Source organism: Nothobranchius furzeri, chromosome 7 (genome assembly GCF_043380555.1).
Source record: "Nothobranchius furzeri strain GRZ-AD chromosome 7, NfurGRZ-RIMD1, whole genome shotgun sequence".
NCBI lineage: Eukaryota > Metazoa > Chordata > Actinopteri > Cyprinodontiformes > Nothobranchiidae > Nothobranchius > Nothobranchius furzeri.
Window position 1 is genome coordinate 46,002,264 of NC_091747.1, and position 22,543 is coordinate 46,024,806.

Consider the following 22,543-nt stretch of genomic DNA (forward strand, 5'->3'; position numbering starts at 1 on the left):
ATGAATAAAGACTTCTGGTAAAAAAGCCCAGATGGACTAGTGCTAGTGAATAGTTTGTTTCTGTCAGGGTCAGCACATTGAAAGCTGTTTTAATAAATTTTATGTATAAATCTATATGCCGTCTTAATATGTCCAAGAACATTGACCGCTACTGGAGATCCGTCCTGCCAACAGCCATTGTAATATACAACAACTCTTTGATGACTTGATTATTATTATTATTCTGAGCTACTACAGCAATCAATTTCCTTCTGAAATTAATAAAGTATTTTTTAATTGAATTGAATTGAACAGTGTCATCCTAACTCTGACTAATACCAGACATAATGCTGTAGGCAACACCTCTAAACTATGGATGCACTGGTATGATTGCCTCTTGTAGGATACTGTTCTTTTAACGAGCTTGTTGTTTTCGTTTTAATGTCACCTTTGTATATTTTTCTATGTACATTTTGGACCGTGAGTCTGTAATAAAGGCTACTGCTACTTAATGCAAATTAAAAACTTTTACCGTTAGATAAATGGACTGAATAAACATGATATATGGTCACAACTGGGCCACAAACTCACAGTTTACTGTTAAAATAAAGACTAAAGAGCAAACGTTGGTCATGAAGAGTGTGTGTGAACAATTATTGATAAATTCACCCTGTAACTGTGCAAAGACAAGCGTGCATACATACAGAATCAATGCACTTTAATAATTTAGGTTATCTTGTCTCATGAATGATGAATAAAACATCAGAGCAGACAAGTCTTTGATTAGTGGGGTCACTTCAACTGCACGACAGGCATGGATGAACATTTGATGAAGATCAGATCACCCTCTTCTTTTCCTCACTCTGCAGAAGCTCAGCCAAAGGAAGCCGGCATATCTTGGCCAGTAAACAGCGCACTTTTATATTTCGTCTACCTCCTGACACATTGACACCTCTCCCACACCCCCGCCATGAATTATATATTAACTGTGCAAATGGCAAGAGTCCAATTCTCACTTGAAATGTTGGGGCAAGCTGTCTTGCTCCGCGCCGAGCCCGACAGGACCGGCTCTTTTCCGCCGCAACTTCACAACGACAAAATGTTGAACCGCATTTAAAGATGGAATAAAAATGGCAACAAAGACGGAGAAAACAAAAGGGGGTAAAATGAGATTTCTGTCAGAAAATTATTGAAACCAGACGAAGATCAAAGACGGCTGAAGTATTTCCTCCGGCACCAACCATTACGCCGAGGAACAACAGGAACAACAAAAGAATATGAGGCAAAAGAAAACAAATACAGAGGGAATATGGAGGAAGCCCCATGTGGCCTTATTATAAGGGCTCCACTGCAGGTAACTATATTCTTTAACAGCAGTGCTTTATAAATTCTGTCATCTTGTTAAGACTGTCAGGACCACTGACCCGCCATTCCCTTCTAACTGGGCAACCGGCATTCTGAAGCTCATTCTTTTAACCACAGTTGTCTGATTGCTCTGGTTGAGCACATAATCCAAACAGCTTGTCTCAGCTAATTGTTTGTGCTCCTTCCTCCAGCAGACACAGGGCTGTGGATGAGAGTGGGAGCTACACTTATGATGGAGAGCAGGGCAAGAGGGTGCTGTGTTCCTATAGTGCTCATTATATCTCCCACCGCCTCTTTTATAGTCGCTGGTACTTGTCTACTGCAACGTGAGCGGTGCTCCCACTTAGTCATCTCGCCTGAAGGGTGAGGGAATATCTTTCACTGTTGTCACAACTTGTCATGTTTAATGTTTATAATGAGGGACGAGTGCGATCGTGCTGCTAAACAACCTGAACGGTGGCGTTTTTCTCCTTCATTTGAATGTTTAACAAGAATCATTGGAGACATAAAAACAACAGAGTAGAGAAGTTTAAGGCATCCAAACTGTGCTTTGAGAAATTGGCCATCGCTCCTTTGGAGCTTTTTTTTTTTTATTTCCCTGTAGTACCACAAAAGAAATCAACTGTTATCTGTGACTGTCCTGGCCCCAGGTTCTGAAATACAGCAGAACAAGAAAAGACTGATTGTCAGAGGTCGAAATGCTAGGTCAAAGCTAGCTCGTTCGTCAGACAAAATGCTATTTTTGTTTCTTGTGTAGTTGAGCTGTAAAGTGGGATGGGGGGCCTCCCATTACCAGTGCTATCTCGGTATCCCGGCCCACTTTCCCAGTGCAGCACTTTTCTCTCTGGGGTTCATTCACACTTGGCTTTTTGTTTTCCTTACAAAGCACAACACCTGTGTTGAGTTACACTTTGTTGGTGCGGGCTGGTGCATGGATGCAGTCCAAACTGTCAAGTATGTTTTTTTTTTCATTTATGCAAAATTATACAATGTTAATGAATAAATCACAAATTGAAGTTAACTCTGATGAGAGCGAGTCATGGCCTCTTCCTGTGACTAACTCAAGATAACAGGAAATGCCAGGGTCATCCCTCTCTTTGACTTCTGCGGTCTTCTGACAGGATTACCAGCATGCACACTGAACTGCAGAGCTGCACGTCTGGTGTTTCAGGTCATTTCATAACTCACTGACCTCAGCTGGCTACAAGAATGAAATTGAAGGCATTAAAAACTGCCTAAAGAGTGAACACAGGGTCTCAGCTCACAGTTTTCTTTTGAGGATTTTACACATAAAATGAGGCACAACCATTAACTGTTTATAATGGGTGAACCCTCCGAACCGTCACCTGTAGGCTTCTGAAGAGCTGCATTAAAGCCCTATGCGCGGTTCCCACCATCGTCGTCCTGCCCACATCACATGTCTCGTCATTCCCAGAAAATACAGGTGGGGCAGATAATTGAAACCCATCAAACTCTGAGCTGATGTGGCTACAAGCTAACTGAGCTAACCAAAGCTAACAGAGGCCAAAAGGGGGCTTTTAGCCAGAAAACCACAGTTGAGTGGATCTACTACCAGACAAGTAAACAAGTAAAAATATTACACACTGTGCCTTTAAAGACTTGAAAGGAAGCTTTAGATCAACACTAAGAAAACCCAAGTCCAAAAGGACATGCTGTTTTACACCAAAAGTCCCAGCTGAGATTCAAATCAGTTCGCCTGTTGAGCAGCTGCGCTAATAGCTACACCCCGGTGTCATCAAAGTGTAACAACTGAAAATAAGATGTAAAAGCAACTTTTACATTAATTCCGACTTTTCAAAATGCAAAAACAACTTGTTTTATCATCCTGTGGTCCTCAGAAGGGGCTCAGCCATGACTGGTATGACTTTAATGGCAAAGTAATCCCATCCATACAATAAAACTTCCACTTTCATTCCTTCAGAACACATTTGCTTGATATTCTATGACATAAATTCATGATTGTCTCATAGAGAAGGAATTCAAGATATCTGGGTGTGAAAATGAAAGCGCAGTTCAAAGACCTTGAGAAGAATATACCAGGTGATGGGAATGAATAAGATCGTTAGGTGGTTGTGTTGCATGTACGTGTGCATGTGCATGCTTATCTTTAAACTAACGATTATTGATTCTGCTGTAATCCTTGTTCCTGGTGTTGCTGTCCATCAAATGCAACACCTGCTCTCTGCAAAAATGCCCAATTCAACCAAAAGCAAGAAGAACTGTATTCAAAAAACCGACACTGCCTTCCTTGGAATGTAATAAAACATCGTTTAAGTGATGTGTGTGAGTGGTATTGAATTATCCAAAGTGACCCACCCCGTATTTCCAGGACTCACTCAGGTCTAAACATAGCTGTCACTCTTTAATGAAGGAGGTGAGAGGGGACAAACAAGCTCCCCATTACTGCTCTGCCTCACGTTCTGCTGTGGAGTCCATAAAGCAGCATCTCAATTGCCTTTTCAGTGAGTCACACTGATAATTACTCCACTGGAGATAAGGAGATTTAGACTCTATGAGATGTGGTAATTATGAAGTTGGTCAAAGGAAGGTCATTTTTTTACTCTCTGGATTAGATGCGAGCTGCAGCACACTAATGAGGAGAGAGAAATCATTGTCTCTGCACTCGTTTCTCTTGTTCAGTGTTACATTTCATCACCGCATGTCACCGAGTCACATTGAAGAGTGATCTTGGCGTGAATTAGATTAAATAGAGTTATTCTCATGCTCCTTTGATACCTTCATTTCATTTATAAAAATGTAATCAGACTCAGATGTAACAGATTCAAGAATAAATAGTGAAAATCCCAACTAATAAAGATTTGTTTTTGCTAGTTCGAAGTATGTTTTAACTTTTTACTATTACTATACCTGCTGTTCAAAGAAATACAGTTTGAATCACACATGGCTGACATGCTAATGGATAGTTATAATGCAGCCAAGACCAAAAAAGATGCATTTTGATTTTGAAGCCAGGAGAGAGCAGAGCACATCTCAGCTAGTAGAAGCTAACTGATAGAATTAATAACACCACAACATGGCGGATCAAGTTCAGGCTTGAGTTATTTGTGGAGATAAAGCATCAACGTTGAAGAGTGACCAGAGGTAGCGCAAGAGTCACATTGCAGTTTGCCAATCACATGCGAGATGTTTGTATATCATGAATTTTAGTGAGTAAAGCATTTCCTGAAGCAGGAGCTTTTTTTCCCCATAGAAGGCATTTAATTAGAGACCACAGCAGATTTATTAGAAAAATGAGTGAATGAGACTTAAGCATCCAGGGGTTGAGCCAACAAATCTCTCTTTTTTTTCTGTGTGCAAAACTGATGGTTCCACAATGTTTATTAAATAACATTTCCTATGAGTCTTTATAATTAGAAAATTTCCACTATAAGTGTAGAATCTGTAATTATATTGTTTTTTTTAGTTTTAAAAAGAGAAAGATATTAAAGCAACCAAATTCCTTCTGCATTCTGTCTATCTATAATAATTTGCAATCGTATCTTTGTAAGCTCATGTTATGATATTCTAGTCAATACAGCTGTCGAACTAATTAGAAACCAAACAATATTTCACTATTTAAATAGCGAATAATTATACATTTGCACAAAATTGACCTATTAAAGTATTTTAGGATCATGAACTTTATTTAGTTTCTGTCACAGTTTTTACTTAAACCTTTGTGTTTTGAAATAAATCGTTACAGTAGATGTAGGTTTTGGTTTACAGGCTACAATAAAAGGTGTTTGTGGTACAGTTGATCTGCAGGTTTTCAGGTTAAAGGAACGGAGAATAGATTACTGCCACAGCAAAGGAGAGAATACAGGGATAAAATGAAATGTTAAAGAAGCTGGTAAATCCCAGAATAAAAACATTACTCTGAGCCACAGCAGGCAATATCAGTCCTCCTGCAGAAGGAACTCTGTGACTACAAATGCATTTATATTTATATAGGCAGCTAAGGTTTGAGTGGAGTCACAGCCACAGGATTTTAGTGAGTAAACTGTATCGCTTGTAGGGATCCAGAGATAATGCTTTCACTTTGTGATGCAGGGCAATATCAAGCAGCGTTGTCGAATTCTCACTCTGGGGGAAGCATTTCAAAGAATCAAATCCTCTCCACGGAGTTGTTATACATACAACAAATTCTCTGTGTACTCGATAATGTAGCCCTTTCGGTGCTGCTTACGCTTTGTTATTGATCTCCAAAGTGTGGTCCTGGAATGTCTGGAGGGCTCCCAGCAGAGTTCCAGGGAGTCCCAAGCAAACTGAAACCAAGTTTCTTTTCTTTTTTTTGACGAAAAAACCCACACAGGACTGTTTTGTTCTAATTTCCGGTTCTTTGATTGTCTCTGCAACTAAAACAAAATAAAACAGCCCTGATTTTGTATGGAGACAGCTGTTGAGAAGACCGCGCCAACGTATTTTCCCTGCCACCTTCTCCCCTCCTGGTAATTTCCCGGCTCTACTATAGTTGCAACGAAGCTTTTGTGGTTAAATTGTGAAAAGAACATGCTGATGAAGGTTCTCAGTCATCCAGGTTATGGTAATCCAGTCCAAATGAAGACGTTTTGCTTCTCATCTGAGGATCTTTGTCAATTCTGAGTCATGCTTATAAACTGTAGCTGTCTGTTGTTGCTTAATGAGCTGAAACTACCTATGAATACCCCCTCCCTACTTCCTGGGGAGTTGTTGATGTTGTTAGGTCCTGTTGTGTTAGAATGGATGTTTTGATTAGATGCAGGAGGGTGTGACCTCTTTAAACAGTTTGGAATTAGGTTTAGAGTTGTAGGTACTGGAAAGGTGAAACCTGAGGCCTCCTCCTCTGCTTAATGTCCATCTTTCCCATCTGACATAGATGGCTTCCTTTACTCGTCTCTCAAACCATTTATCTTCTCTTTCCCTCAATGTGCACTTTGTCATCTAAAGTCATCTAATTGTGAAAAGAGCATTTTCAAGACTCAAGACGAACATGATCAAAACCCAAATTTAACAACTTCCAAGCAAAACATCAAAACAACTCTAATATTGAAATGAAAGCTCCAACCTGAAGATTGTTTCCACCTTTCCCACATATCCTTTAGCCCCACTTTCCCCCCGAGCTCAGTCAGTAATTCTGGAAGCCACTGAGGGGGTCTCTTGCTTTCGTCCTTCAGAGTCCAGAAGGTGTCGGACCCCCTCCCCTTGTTGGAAAAGAGAGGCTGTCTGCCTGGCAGGACAGACCGGGTTATTACAGTGTGTTCACGGTCCCATCATGTGTCGTCAGACCAAAGCGGAGGCCGCGAGTAAAAGCCTCATGCAAAATTTATGTTCATGCGGCTGTTTCAGTGGGTGGAAAAATCAATATTGCGAGCCTGATGCACGGAGATGACTGAGTGCTCTCTGACTGACAGTAAAAGCTGAGAGATTGAGCGGCTACATTTACTGTGCTAGTAATGGAGTGGTGCAGAGTTGCCCTAATAGTCTAGTTCAGTTTAAATTTGAATTTCATTGTGGATTATTTCTGTAGCAGCTTGGATATTGAGGAGGTGGAGAATTACACCATTAGATAAAAAAAAAGGAGCAAATTATCTAAAAACTCATCTTGCATTTGGGCTTCTGAGCCGCTACAGTATTGTATATTATGGGGTTATTAAGCCTTCCATTCCTTCCCGTCTTACACAGATATAAAACGATTGTAGAATAATCAAAAGACAATGTGGGTTTGAGAGGGACATCATAGGGCTTTTGTTCTGCGCCGCTTTGCTTACATATGCTTTTGATAGCGTGCCACGCACCCACAGTGCATTTGGGGAGGAATGTGAGAAGAGTGCAAAAGAAAAGTGAGAAGAAGAAAATTCAGTGGGATGAAATAACCCCAAACAATGGGATTTGCTTTCCATTCTTCTGCCTACATCTTCTGCCTTTAATTATTCCCTTTGGTTGTCTGAGGGAGCGTGTAAGCACTTTCACACAGCACAACATGCCCAGCAGCACAACACTGTCTGCCTTAGTGATGTGGAGACTTCTGAGTGACACTGAGCCTCTTGTGATTATTAATGCTGTTTAATACAACACAGAGCAGCCACTATGACTGAGGGGAAAAAAACAGATTTCAAAATGCATTCAAATGCACATGGAATTATGTACTACACTGCACTTGAGATACACATCCCCCTGCCTCATAAACAATGTGTACACCTTGAAATGAAGGGTAATTTTTTTGTTAGAAGCAGCAAAGAAAATGTGTAAGTCTGCTGTGTTTTGTACACAGTGTTTAATGGACCCTCAGCTGATCCTAGTGGGATCCTTTGTGCCGGTTTAGTAGTTTCTTCCTGAATCGCAAATGAGATATTTGAGAGCCCAGAACGATGTATGATGAATGAAGTAGCATGCTACTTATACGCTTATCGTGCTCACTGACTAGCAACAGGTTCAGCAAAGGGCAGCAGCAGTAAATGAAATTCCGCACCGGGACAATATATCATCAAAAGAAATGTATGCACCCGAAACTTACAAGCCTTCTTCAGACGTGGACAAGGTGGCTGACGGGGCTGCGGGGGTGGGTGGGAGGTGGAGTGGAGAGTAAGAAAAGAAATGGGGAGAATTGGGAATTTTTTTTTCTGATTTTTTTTTTTTTTTGTGGCTGGATGAGTTAAGGGGGAGGGGGAGGCAGCAGATTTTGTTGAATCAGTCCTATTTTCATACTGGATGGTCTGTGTCTTTTAACCATTTCACTGCAGCTGGAAAATGAAAGTACCAGGGATAATTTCACAGTGAGGGCCCGCTGAACAAAACCCCCACGGTCTGCAGGAAAAAGGTGCTAAGTCTACTTTGTCATTGTGAATTACGGCGGTATAATTCAGGAAGTGGCCTTGTGGATGAGAGAGGAGAGAAAGGCAAGAGAAAGCTTTTTCCTCCCCTCTCTTAGTGAGAATTCCTTCTGATCTGTAAGTAAGATACCTCTCTCCAAACACGCCGTCCTGTACTGATGCCACAGGATCCATCTGTGATGTGTCTGCAGTTAGTCCAGAAATAGCACCCATGAGACTTCCATGCTCCTCGGGCCTCCTGTGGGACCTTTTAAGCTGCACTGATACTGATAAAAGCCCCCGCAAATCTGGCCCAGAGAAACCTCCACCATTAATTAAGGTAATTAGGCTCTGGTCAGCAATTAGTAACCACAGAGAGCTTTTAGGAGCAGCTAAGGCGTCCCCACTGGTGCGGGTTTCGGTTCCATACCATCTGCTGACAAATGTCACCACAGACTCTTTGGTTTCACACACAGGCAACCGGAGAGCCTTGTTTAAAAATGACCTCTGTGTGATCCGAGCTGCCTCCCAGACTCCCACAGCTTTTCTGCTGCTGCAGGATGGCAGCGTTTCTTCTTCACGTTTCTTTTTCCTATTGAAACACAAAAGAGTGAACCCTATGGAAATCTATAAATGTGTGTCGCCAGGGTGGGAAAAGGAAGTCTTCGCTGCACCAGGTATCGAACAAAATTAAAACACCTGGACTGTGTAAGACGTATTGATTAAAGCGTAATGCTTCATCGATCTGCTTGTATTATTAAGCCCGTTATAGATCCATATTGACTAAATGCTGGTTCAAATTATGTTAAATTATTTAAAAACTATTACAACATGCTCATGGGAAATAAAAATATATATATATAACTTTTCTCTGATTTGCTAAAATAAACCTTTGGCTTCAGGTGCTCCGCATTTGTTAAAAAAAGCAAATAAAATACTGGAAACATTTTGAAACAAATGTGTTTTTATATTGATACCAAAACACAGCAGCTTGTGTGTTTGGGAAACGTGAGCCATAGGGTTCTCTAAGTAGAGCGGGATGATAAAAATAGGCTGAATACATGCATTCAACCGCAGATGACAGATCGTGCAATAACTCACATTACCGAGGAAAAGGAAATAAAGGATGCAGCTGTGCTGCTTTACACAATCCCCCATTTGAAGCAGTTGGTGATAACACCATTTTCATTCCAGTTCAGTCCCATAAAATTACCATTAACATTACAACTCATGCAGAACACAGATAAATGTAAAATGTCACCCAGTTCTGTCGGGCAGGAATTCCAGTTCCACAAGATTACCATCTCTGTCTGCTCCCTCCTGCTGCACCTTGTTCTAATATTTCATTTACAGCCTTTCATAAGTTCATTTTCCCCTTACTGACCATGTAAATCACAAATCAATTTTCATTTAAAATGCTTGACTACCGATTGTTGCTGAAAGCTTCTGGATTGTGGCTCGGCAATCTCCCAGACCTTTAGCAACTCTTTCGGAAACAGTGTGGCCAGAAAAGAGGAAGCAAAAAGTGAGATGTAATTTCGACAAAACAACTCTGGGGTCAAGCGGTCAAGGCATTTACTGGAAGAACTTTACAAGCCCTGAAATATCATGGAAACAACACCCTGAAACGTGCTGTAATCTCTATACCGCTCAATACCCCTCATTTGCTGAACCCGGTCATTGACGAGTCCACTCAGTGATAAAAATAAGTTATAATGAAAAAGATAAACTCTATTGATTGTACATAATTATGAGGATACCTAATCTATTTGTGCAACAAGGTGGGAATCATAAATGTCAGATATGTTTAAAGCAGCAATCTGGAGTTTCCCCCTTTCAGGAATAATGTATGACTTTTTTTTAGAAAACCATGGTCCTACCCTGTACTGAGATATCATGTAGGCAATGGGTCAATCTTTTTGACTGTGCCCACCCCATCCAATAGAGCCCTATACAATCTGAATTGAGTACCACTCTGCATTGGCCAATAGCGGTAGACATCTGCTAACCTACAGTACAGATGCAGGGCTGGACGATATGGCCTCAAATCAAAAACACGATATGTTGAGCAGTTCACCCCAACAACGATAAATTAACGATAACAGCAGCAGTTAGAAGGATTGTTGGTAGATTTAGTCAAAGACAAGCCGATTCCCACAAATATTCTTTAACAGCTGTTTGGCAACATTTTGGATTTGTTCACTGCCAGCGGCTGCTACCTGCTGCTCTGTCCACTGCTCCAGCGTTTCATTTCCTCCATTTCCCTAACCATCTCTCCCTTCTTGTTACAAACCAGATGGGTCACATGTCTAATTCATGTGACTCCACCCCATCCAGTTTGTAGCACAGCATCTTATTGGAGTGTTAACACTGGTAACCTACACACATCCTGTTTTTTTTTCTTCAAATACCTAATATGGGCAAAATTATATTCCCCAACTTTACAGATTGCATTTGCGTAAGTATCTAGATTGATGATGGCGACATTTCTCATGGAAAAGTAAGTCTTTAAATTATATATAGGAATAAATAACATAATGTGAGAATAACTGTGAAACAATGTGTTTTAGCTCCGTGGACCAGCTAGAGACGCACGAACGAGATCATGGAGCCACAGAAGTAGGAAGAGGGGCTTATGGTGCAATACATTGTTCTGCCTGTAGATGGTGCCATCTAAGAAAAAATTCCAAATTTGTTAATGAATAAAAAATTTTATGAAGTTAAAGCTGTTATAACGAATCTGCAAACGAGCTAGGATGAAATGAGATAGTGCTAAACATCAACGTCTTTTGTTGTCCGTGACTTCAAATGGTGTTTGTTTTTTCTTTAGTTTGTCCTAAAGTTTCTCTTTCTCTGATATTATTTAGCGGAGAACCTCTCACAACAATGTTCTGCTACAAAATACGTGAGTGTGTAATGAAAGGAGGACCCAGGAAAGTGTGGTGGTTCAGCGAGACCAACAACCGGATGGTCCAATGGTTGCTTTTGGTATGAAACGTGTTATCGTTGATGGTTTTTAGACAAAACGTTTTTGTTATATATTTTTTCTTCTCCACAATATATTCATAGCTATATTTTGTTAGAGCATTAAGAGGCGTGAAAATGTTTTTTAAAGCTAATTGTTATTCTAAATTTGCTATTGCAGCTTTAGGTAAATTGGTAGCAAAATGGGATAGGGTGAGAAACTCGCCCATCTGGGAGGGGCTGGGAGTAGATCACTGCTCCTCCACATCGAGAGAAGCCAGTTAAGGTGAATATTTGCTCATTTGAGCTAAATTAAAATGAAATTCTATTTGTTGTTAAGCTAATTGTAAATGCTAAACTCATCTTTATCCTCTAAAGGGAATGCATGTGTGCACAGTGCCGACGGGGGGTGGGTGGTGGTGGTGGTGGTGGTGGTGGTGGTGGTGGGGGGGGGGGTTGATGCACATCTGGTGGATTGTGTGTGTATGGCAGCAGCAGGTTTGCAGAGTGCCTCCTTCAGTATTCACCAGTGGGGGCAGAAGTCTGGGTCTGCTAAGGAGCAGCAGAAACAGCCACATCTGATTAATAATATTATTGTTTGCCTTCACAATGCCATAAAAACTCCCCCCCCCCCCCACCTCCCAGCTTTTTCCTCCTTCTATTTTAAGCTGCGGCAGGGTGCTGTCGTGTGGCATCGCCGCTGAAATGTTTCCACCATCCACAGAAGTAAAGCCTGAGTCAGAAGGTTAAAACAAAGAGCACGGCTGCTTCCTAGCAGGCAGAAGCTGGGGACACACACATCCTACACGCTCAAACACACCGTGGATCGTTTGTTATCTTTGAGCAATTATAACAAGCGTGTAACCTGAATTCTCAACACACGATTAGCATGTCTGCAACAGGTACAACAGCAGGGGTAAAATTCACTTACATCTCAGCTTCAAAACAGACATGAGAGCATAAATCAGTCTCACGGGAGTGTGTGCATGTACAGTAAACCCCAGCCTGTAAATTTGGCTTTTTGATCCCTACCCTCTTAATGCTCCGTGCTTCTTTTTTTGATTAGTAGATTTTCTTTCCTCCTTTGTTTTATATCTGTCACAACCCCACACATTTGCAAGCTGCTTATTGAAGACAAACAATAAACCACTGGTAGATATCAATGGCAGGGATGAGAAAGCGGGTGCCGTGTCTGCTGGGACTGCCTGGCGAAACCTGCCTCTGCCTGTGCTTCATCTCCAGCAGCAGCTCTCACTCTCAATTATTTGGCTGCTGTCACAACAAATCAATCAAATTACCGCTCCAGGACTGTGTGCAGCTGCTCCTATTGCACCGCTAGTTGCATTAGCTTTGAAATGTATGAGGTCTACATTTTATCACTGTTATTTATTTAATGCAGCTCGCTCCCCTGCGAGTCATCTTACAACCACATAGCAAGCTTAAATCATTAAAGGGACGATGTGGAATGCAAACGGCTCGTGAACGCTTTGAATTAAACAGTGATAAGTGAGGAGGGATGAGTTTGGCCCACATTGTGTTACCGTGACCGATGCTGAGGGGAGAAACTGTGCACAGTCACCATAGACAGCCCTAAAAAGGCAGCTTTTTTCCCCCCTTGGTTAAAATGAAAACAAACGTGTGGAGCGAGCAGGTAGACTAGAAAGGGTGTCGTTAGTCCAGATAATGTGACGAGTAAAGGGAGTAAAGGGACACGGTGGCGGACGAAGGTTAAGAAGGTGGCCTGGCTGCCTCTTAAAGGAGCAGCAGTCATGTGAGGTAGAAGAGATCCAGCGTGATGGGTCTAACTAGTGTGGAAACATTCAGGAGCCCGCCCTTTGGTGCTGTAATGAGCAGAGTGATTTCCCTCATTTGTATTATGCCAAATCCCAAAAGCAGCGAAACGACACCGCTGAGCGTTTCCTTCCAAACGACAGGCGCGCCTTTGATTGGCACTGACACAGTCTCATTACAGCAGGTGAGTGGGATGCCGACCTTCACGAGGAAGCCTGTTCCTCTCACCCTCGCCATCAGAACTCAGCTCTCTGATGTGATGTGATGTGATGCGCTGCGCGGCTTTCTGCTCAGAGCAAATAAGATGGAATATGCTTATTAATATGAAAGCACTCCAGTAAACCAGCTCCTTGAATTACCTTTGAGGGAGTCGTGCAGGAGGGGAACAGACAGATGACTTTGTTCTGCTTCCTCCCTCGGAGAATTGCATGTACAGTCCTTTGATACAGCTAGTTTTACAAGTATGGTAATCACGCTTTGCTTGTTTTAAAAATCAAACCCCATTTAAAGTGCAGCAGAAACATCTGAGAGCAAATATCTACAAATGTCTCGTGTGCATGAGTCACACATACTTAAAGCTAAATGTATAAAAATCAAGAATGATCGTTTTTATTCTCATCAGCCGTCACACTCGTAGACCTCTAGCGTGACCCAACCTACTTTTGCCTTTGTGAAGTCAGCTAGAATTGTGCGCGCTCTGTCACAAAAGATAACTTTCCCCCTTGTTTAGTTTCATTGGGAATTTGTTTTTACTGCGTGTTTGCGGGCATAAATCATTCTGACAAATAACCAGTTACACTGGTGCCCGTGTTTACCGAGTCTGCCACAAGATGCTGCTCGCTTTTGTTAAAACAACTGCTCCAACTTTACAGCGCAACCCCATTACTGTGATAGTTATTCATCACAGTCGGAGAGGGCTGCGCTCTTAAGGCTCGCAGAACACCAGTCGGTTCCCTTCTGTCAACATCAGTCGGCTTTGAGACGCAGGATTTTATTATATGATCAAAATGTTCTCGTCAGATTTAGATTTGCTCCTTTTTTTAATCAGAGCTTCATCTAAAAGGATATTTAGGCCTGAAAACTCATTTGGATCCAATACAAAACAAGACTTCACATCTGAACAGTAGAAGAAAAGCTTGTGGGCTGTTGTTGCACCATTCCTCCACCCAAGCCACCCATTCCACGAGACAAACAGCCCTATTAGCTGGTCATTAGCTGCCTCATTACATTTAAACACAGACATTGGCCGGGCTCCTCCGTTTGTCTTATTGTAGCTCCTCGCTGCTGTCTCGTGTCTGATCTGACACTAATTAGCTAGCAGTGTGAATGCTGTAAAGCGCGCTGGCTTCCGAGGTTGTGAAATGAGATGACTGCTCCCAGGCGACAGCGCAGCGCAGGATTATGTGTGTGATTAATCATGCCTGGAGCCCCGGAGGGGGGGGGGGGGGGGGGGCAGAGGCCAGAGCTGCAGTTGTCTGACAGAGGTGCTGTGCCAGCAGGCCTCATTCAGTGGAGCTGTGATGAACTCGGACAGGACGGAGTGAAGGAGCGCCTCATGGCCAGAGGGCCCCGGACACAGTCAAGACATTTAGCTTCACCCGTGACTTGTGTCACTTTCTCTCCACGGAGGTCCCTTCAATGCATCCCCTTCAGATAAGAGGACGTGCGAACAGGCATTCTGTCAGTCCACTCTCTTAAAAAAAGATCTGCCATAGAGGCATTTCTCCACTACTCTTTTTATTTTTTATTTTTTTACCGCCTCCATCTCTCACGGCTGGAAAATTTCATCAGCACACCGGATTCAGCCAGTCAGTCTTCTGAACAATGTGAATGACTGAGAGGTGTTTGTTTTGGAGTTCTGATACCCTGACAATGTGTTTGTCGATCACTTCATCAGATCGGCGAAGCCTCCGGGATGTCCCTCATGCACCAGGAGGAAGCTCTGTTGACGTGCGAGTCAGACGAGCCTGCTGGGCCCATTATCGTCCATCGCTGACGGACACATTGAAGAGCTCGCTGGATAGACGCAGGTTTATTAAAAGCTCTGCCCACAGCGGTGGCTGCTGTTATTTATGCATGTTTGTGTCCATTAGGCTTCTACTTCCACATTTCTTCACTGAGGGCATCTGTTCCTCCATTCCCCCATATGATAGGAGCATTCCCTGCACTTTGTGCTGCAGTGGCATTACTGTAATCGGCATCCTAAAAACACACGGCTTTACAATTTTTTACATTAGTGCAGCTCTCTCATCTAAGATTTATAAATGACAGTTTCCCCATCCATCCTTCAATCTAATGGTATAAAAGAGACAATGTTTTAAACATTAAAATGAAAACCATTTACAACTATGATCAGAGGAGAACACTTGGGCATTAAAGTTTAAAAGGAAAGGATGAGTACAGCCATGTGGATGGACGGATTAGGTGAGTAAGGGATAAAAAGGAAAAGTACCGTAAACTCTTATGCACAGGAAAGAGGCATAAAGTGCTTTTGCGCTGCACTGCAAAACGCTGACCTGTAATTAATATGGTTATACCTCAAGGCGATTTGAAGATAGCTGCTTTTTGGGATACAAATCCCCAAAGGATTCTTACCTGGTCAGTTACCCTGTTAAGCATTTTATTTTGAAAGGAAAAACAACATTTTACGTCGAGACGATGGATGTAAAACTCTGGAAAACGTTTGTCATGTGTTACTTAGAGATCTTGATATCTTCTTGATCAAACAATAATCACTTAAAATCAGCGTAGCTTCAGCGTTTTTTAAGAAACTGAATTATTGTGTTTTTTGTTTCTTATTCCTGATGTTGCACAGTTTCCTCTCACCTTGCAGGTTCTGGAGGGGGAGCGTCATGAGGCCCCCTGCAGCGGCAGCAGCCACCAGGCTCTGGATGTTGGCTGTGGGCAGGGAGAGCACCAGGCCCTGCTGCCCGCCCAGATGTCCGCCTGCGTTGAAGGGGATGAGGATGGGTTGGTTCATGCCTGGCGCCGCCCCTGACATCACGCCGCCCACTGCATTAGCCAGCTGCTGGGCCACCAAGAGAGACTGCACACAAAGACACACACATCATCACAGCTACGTTCACAGGTGTGTGTTTTGTCTTGAAAGATGTGTGAAAATGTTGTATTTTCTTTGATTGGCTATGGAATAAAGTATAAGAGTATTCTGATTACCTTTATAATTTTCAATTATTTCTTATCTCAAATTGAAACAACAACTTGTAATTTTTACAGTAAATGTAACACAGAATTGCAAAAATGTTAATTTTCGCTAATTTTATGGACTTTGGCTCAATGATAGAAGAAAGTTAGAACGCTGTTTAAAATATGTGTCTCAGTGTGTCTGCTGTGTCTTCTCTAACCCTGAGTGAGTCGCTGCGGATGGCTGCTCATACTGATCAGGTTCTGTTGGAGGGAGGACTGGGCAATAAAGCGAAAATTTATTGTTATTGAAATTTCGGACTCTAATCAAGATCATTTTTCCCATGTCAATAAATTTGATGATAAAAAAATGAAAATATGTGTGTGTAGGTTGGCAACGTTCATGTCCCTTTAATAAGCTGTACCACCTCGAGACTCGACGTAATACATGTGACAGCCCCATCTAGTGGACAACTTTTGTTTCTGCGCATACCTGTAGTTATCGTCCATTTATCGTTATCAAGGTGAAATCCTTAATATATCGTGATATTGATTTTAGGCCATATCGCCCAGCCCTAGTTGGAGGTTTCTTCCTGTTAAAGGGGAGTTTTCCTCACCACTGTCGCTACATGCTTGCTTAGTACGGGGATTGCTGTAAAGTCTCTAGCACAACAAGTCAGTGACTTGATGAAATCTCCTGAGTTTTCTAACAGAGGCAACTTTTAAATATCTGGCCAAATGAACTGAACTCAGTGTGCTGACGAATTGGTTCAGTTGAAATGTTTCATTTGTAAAGTGCCTTGAAATGACTCTTGTTGTGATTTTGCGATATTTAAATAAACTGAATGGAATTGAAGAATAAGGTATGGCACATTTCTGAAAAAAATGAATGATTATTTCTAGACTTTTGCAAGATGTTAAAATGAGATTCTTCTTTATTTGGTGAGAAAATGTGTGTGTAATGCAGATGAAAATGATACCATACCATACCATTTTATTTATAAAGCGCATTCAACAAGGCATTACAACCAAACAAGGCACTGTACACTAAAATGATGCAGAATTGGTGGATATTTTTAGGCAAAATGTTGTCAGTTTTCATTTGGAGTCCAAATTATACAGAGAAAAAGTGAGGGGCGTCTCGAACCAGCACACAGCTGTTGTTGGTCGTTTCATCTTAAGACATAAAAGCTGGCCACAGCGCCCACAAACACGTCATCATTAAATAAAGAGTGAAAAACGTTTAACTGTGACAAGTAGAGTAGATGTTGGTTAATTTATCACTAATTTTTGTCTAACAGACTCAAGTGTGAACACACGTAACAAATATTTGCAGACTCCACTTTTGAAATAAGTGATTGATTACCAAAATGCTGAATGATTCTGATTTTCCCACCATGAAGATTACTGATCTAATCCTGAATGTATTCACATAAGTCAAGGTTCAGTCGCTGCTGATCAAATCAAGAGGATAGTTATCAGGACAGGGGTGCCCCCAGAAAATTTTGATGAGGGTGGCCAGACAGGGCCAAAGAAAAGTTTGGAGTGGCTCACTAAATTGGTTCTTGTGGTAACTCTGGGAGAGTTCAGTCTGTGGCGATGCATGGCTCCTTTCTTCTTTTATATTAAAAAACAATATTTATCCAAAACACTTAACTCAAATTTGAGAAATACAAACATTTCAGAAAAATACATTTTAGTTATTTGAAATATTTCAAACTTTATTTTATAATTTTATTTTTTTGTTTATTGCAGTCTTCACAAAAGAACTATGGAGATTTGAAAGTGTTTTTATTTGTGAGCTGCAGACACACACACACACACACACACACACACACGCGCGCGCGCGCACACGCACACGTTTTTTTTATTCTGATTATTTCTTTACTCATTAATTGTACAATTTTTACTGTTTCACATTAATGTCTTGAATAAATAAAATTTTATAACAATTTATGGTTTGAGTGAACATTAATATGAGTTATTAACAATTGTCCTCCCTGGGACGTGGGGGGTGGGGATGGCCACCCATGCCCAACCCTTGGGGACACCACTGCATCAGATATTTCACTCAAATGTCCAGATCAACACGTTCTACACCAGAACCAAGGCACAACTCTGTGTAATTAAACATCTTTAATTTAACTAAACCTAAGTCAAACTGGTCCCAACTATGTCCCCAAGACACACGAGAGAGTAGATTCTAAAAATAAAACCACCAACAGGGAATAGAATTGTTTGAAGGAAAGTAATAAAAGCATAATGTCAGCTCGTGTCGTTTCCACGGTAAAGCAGGCTGCTTTAGACATTGCTGGACACGCCTGGTTGCACTGGGTAGGCTCCTCCAGTGTGACTAAAGTTCACAAGCCTTTAACTCCAATTGTCAGCTATCCGCTTCGTTTTGCATGGTGTGTGTGTGTGTATGTGTGTGTTTGCAGCTTGCAGAGGCTGCAGAACAGGCTGACTGGTGAGAAAAGCCCACCCTTGTCTCAGGCCTGGTGCTCCTGGGTGACAGCCATGCCACTGTGATAACTCTGCACAGTGCAGAAGGCCTGTGCCGGCTCTGACTTTGAAAAAAAAAAATCTCAGGTAAAGAAAAAATAAATTAAAAAACAAATGAATTATTCTCTGCATTGTAAAATAACATCTGGCAGAGGTGAATGTTAACAGGATTGTTCCCCAAAGGGTTTCTTTTTCTCAACATTTGCTTTGATATACAACAAATGACAATCTGAAGCATCTGAGAGCATTCGTAACATTGCTTGCCATTAAATTTAAATAAACAAATTAATTATTTGGGAGCTTGCAGAATCCTCAAAGGATGCCGACACAGACGACGGGCTTGTTAGCTGCTAGTGTCACATTTGTAATCTGGCTTTTTTGGACTAAATCTAATAGAAGCAGCGCACAATCAAAAGAGCTCTTCAAACATTTCATCTCTGAATCAAACAACATGAGATTGCCCAGCTTGACAGTAAAGACAGCCCAAACATAGAAGAGAATAACATTAAAAGACAATCCCACAATTATGAGACAGAGCGCTGATTTATTTATCATTACAGACAGCTTTGGAGGAGCAGCTGCTGAGAGAAAGCTGGTGAAGATCTCTGATGTTTAGTCTCTGTCACGATGAGGTGAGTTAAAAGTGATTTTACACAGCAAGGGTACATTTATTAAGCTTTGCTGTGAATCTAAAACCCTGCTCAGCTTGGTTTGAGGGTTTTGGCCTGAAACTCTCTGCTTTCCTCTCTTTAAAAGTGGCAGCAGTACTTGGCAGGACCTGACAGCTCCGTGTTGAGAAGTGGTCTCCTAGGGACCACGCGGATCCACAGACTGGGTTAGTGTTGAGCTCTGGAAGAGGAAGCTGACCCACTCTGGACTGGATGCTGTACCCTGCTGCTCCGCTCATCAGGAGAGAATGGGCCCTTCTATCTGCTTGGCAGCTCTGGCACTGAGAAATTGCCCATAATCACACAGATAGCAGACTTTTGTCATCCTAACTGCAATTGGGGAAACAGAAAGAAGGTAGATTCATGTTGGGTAAACTACCATCAGATAATGGTTGTTCGAACAATATCCGGCTCTGGGGCGAGAATCTATCAAAACATATTGATCTTGGAACAAGAGAATTGGGTACGGCATGCAGGGTGCTTTTGTTTCTGAAAAGTGTTAGCTTCACAGAGACTGTACTGACAGCATTAATACATTAGATGGTGACTGTTGAGAGCCGCCTGCTGAGGCTCAGACTGGAACCGCTGCTTGCTTCAGCTGCTTTTCCTCTTGAGGTTTTTTTTTAATCTATTATCAGCAGCATCTTTGACCAGGTCTGTGGAACCAGAAAAGAGCTTTAAGCATTTTACAACACTTAACAGAAGATTTGCTCTTTGAATTGGGATTTCTCACCCTTCCAACCTGCTTGGCTAAGCTCAACAGCCCTCCCGTTGCCTTGTGTTCTCCCTCTTTAAGCCTGTTTACACTATTTGAACACCTGGGCAATTTTACCAGACTTTCCAAGCAGGTGTCTCCATTTCACTGGGCTGGCACGAAAGGAAAGATTTCAAGGACCAGCCAAGTACATGAACTGGGATATGTACTCGGAAATGTCCCAGTAGTGACGCTAGGCGGGACTTGTGGTTTAAGTCATGCTAAGGCTAGGCGACATGGACCAAAATTTATATCTCAATATCTTTTAGCTGAATTTTGATATACAATGTGTATCTCTATATTTTTCCTCCTGTAAAATATTTACAAGTTAACTCCATTCAAGCTGTCTTGAAAAGCTGAAAACATAAACTGATCAGCAGCTCTCCGAACCCATCTCCCGATTACACAAGAGAGGAGTTTGACCCGTCTCTCCACACAAGCCGGATAAAAAAATCTCCTCAGCAGCCATGGTGAAAAGGCTAAAACATGAGCGGACGTCCCCAAATAATTAAACACCAGAAAGCCAAATGCAATGATCAAGGCAGAACATTGACCTAGGCACGTGAAGACACATGTAATGACGGAGCAAACTAACGGTAGCTGCACCTGCTAACTCTAGAAATACACTGGTTGTGTATTTATTTCGATATAAACGATACTGAGTCACCTTGTTTGATTTTGTATCCATATTTTTAAAAATATTGATATATCGCCCAGCCCGAGGTCATGAAGACTGGTTGTAATAGGACATGTTGGAAGACGTTGCCAAACAACTGGAATTTGTTAAATTGGAAGAGTGACCGGCAAAGCAGAATGGAAGCAGTAGCTCAGGTGGTAGAGCGGGTTGCCTAATGATCGGAGGGTCATGGGTTCGATTCCAGCTCCCGCCAGGGGTATCCTGCTGTTGTGTCCTTGGGCAAGACACTTCACCCAACTTGCCTGTGTTAGTGGTGGTCAGAGGGGCCGACGGCGCCAAATGGCAGCCTCGCCTCTGTCAGACCTCCCCAGGGCGGCTGTGGCTACAAGTAGCTTACCATTACTAGCAGTGTGTGAATGTGAGAGTGTGTGAAAGCGTCTTTGGGTGTCTAGAAAAGCGCTATATAAGTTCAATGCATTATTATTATTATTATTAGATAAGCAGCATTTACACAGATTTAACATTGCGGTTTCTAAACTCCCAACATAGAAAAATGCTGTGGAAAACCCCCACAACGTCAGAATTCACGGGGCTTTGTGGCCTCCTACAAAGTGCTGTAAACAATAGCCACTGAACACAGCTTTGACATCACACGGCTCCTGTCCCTGTCCCCTGAATGGATTAAATCATGCCGTACTTTGACGGAATAAAACTTTTAATGTTCTTAATGTCTGTGGATGTCTTTCGGTGCTGATCAGTGACGTCACTCAAACAGATATGCTGATTTCCTGAAAGGGCTGATTTTGTATGAAGACATGACGGCTGAGAGGACCAAGCCGGGGTGTTTTTCCCCATCGTCTTCCCTCCTCCCAGAATTTTCCCAGAACTCCTACAGAGAAAACACAGCTTTTGTCTGTCCTGACGAGTGCTGCCTGTCATGGAGTAACACTGAGTGCAGGGAGAATGGCCTTATTAAGGAGGGTGGAGAAGCCCTGATGCTTTGTGTGTGTTGAGCGGTGACATTGAGCAGCACTAATGAGATAGATGTTCATTAAACATCACTGAGGCACCAGGCCAATAAATCCAATCGGATAGGACAACGCCTGATTGAGCTATTAACGAGGCTGCAGGCCGAGGCGCTTTGCTCCCCTGCTTGTTTTGACAGAGCCTGTATTGTCCGCTCATTATCATTAACAGCTCAATTACACGCAGATGATGTATGACGGCTAAATATTTTAGCATTTCACATTGTAGCATACGCTGAGGGTGTTTATGCATCTCACTCACCACATGTCCTGAAATGAAGTGCATGTTGCAAAACAAATAAAACCATTTTATTGTGAAAGGTTTATTCTTCCGGTCATCTTTGACCAATAGTGTAAACGTAAAACCAGAATTTCACTGGGCTCAGCTGTCTAAGTGTAAAAGTTGTCACGAGTCTAGTTTCAGTGACTCAGAAAGTGGGAGGAGCTAGTAACCTGTGAAACCAAGCAGTGACTGATTAGAGATGATAAAGAAACTGATACTCTGAGTGCAACAAAAACGTGATTAAAGTCAGAATTAACTTGGAAAAACAATTACAATAATTTGTGACTAAAAGGAAAAATTTCACATAAATGTCAGAATTTTTTTTACAGGTGTTTTTTTTTATTAGCAAAAGTTTTACTAAATTTAAATATAGTGTGGTATCAGTTGAAATTTTCAATTATTTTCCTGTAATATTACACCTCTAATCCAGGCGTGTCCAAAGTGTGGCTGAAGGGCCATTTGTGGCCCTTGGAGTGATTTTGTGAAAGCCTGATGGCATTTCTAGATCGATACACTTGTCTTTTCAGCAGGTTGTTGATGAAGAGCAGGGTTTCCCAAACTTGCTTCCTTAAGGACCCCAACCCCAAGTCCTACACACATACACACATTAAATGTGATCATTTAC

At 41.9% G+C, this 22,543-nt stretch overlaps 1 protein-coding gene and 2 long non-coding RNA genes across 5 annotated transcripts in view; 2 read left to right on the forward strand and 1 right to left on the reverse strand.

Moving 5' to 3' along the window:
• Positions 1–22,543, reverse strand: part of pou6f2 (POU class 6 homeobox 2) — a 110,455-nt gene that overhangs the window by 50,407 nt on the left and 37,505 nt on the right. For all 3 annotated transcript variants that reach the window (XM_054751457.2, XM_070553106.1, XM_015954702.3), the window contains one exon: positions 15,735–15,954. In XM_054751457.2, coding sequence (XP_054607432.1) covers positions 15,735–15,954 — 220 coding nt within the window. The remainder of the gene's footprint in view (positions 1–15,734; positions 15,955–22,543) is intronic.
• LOC129167178 (uncharacterized) lies at positions 11,051–15,975 on the forward strand. Its single transcript, XR_008566016.2, has 4 exons — positions 11,051–11,141; positions 11,299–11,403; positions 14,806–14,938; positions 15,742–15,975. It is a non-coding gene; the product is annotated as an uncharacterized lncRNA (long non-coding RNA).
• On the forward strand, positions 16,262–21,334 carry LOC139070597 (uncharacterized). The gene is made up of 2 exons (XR_011521088.1): positions 16,262–19,183; positions 19,308–21,334. It is a non-coding gene; the product is annotated as an uncharacterized lncRNA (long non-coding RNA).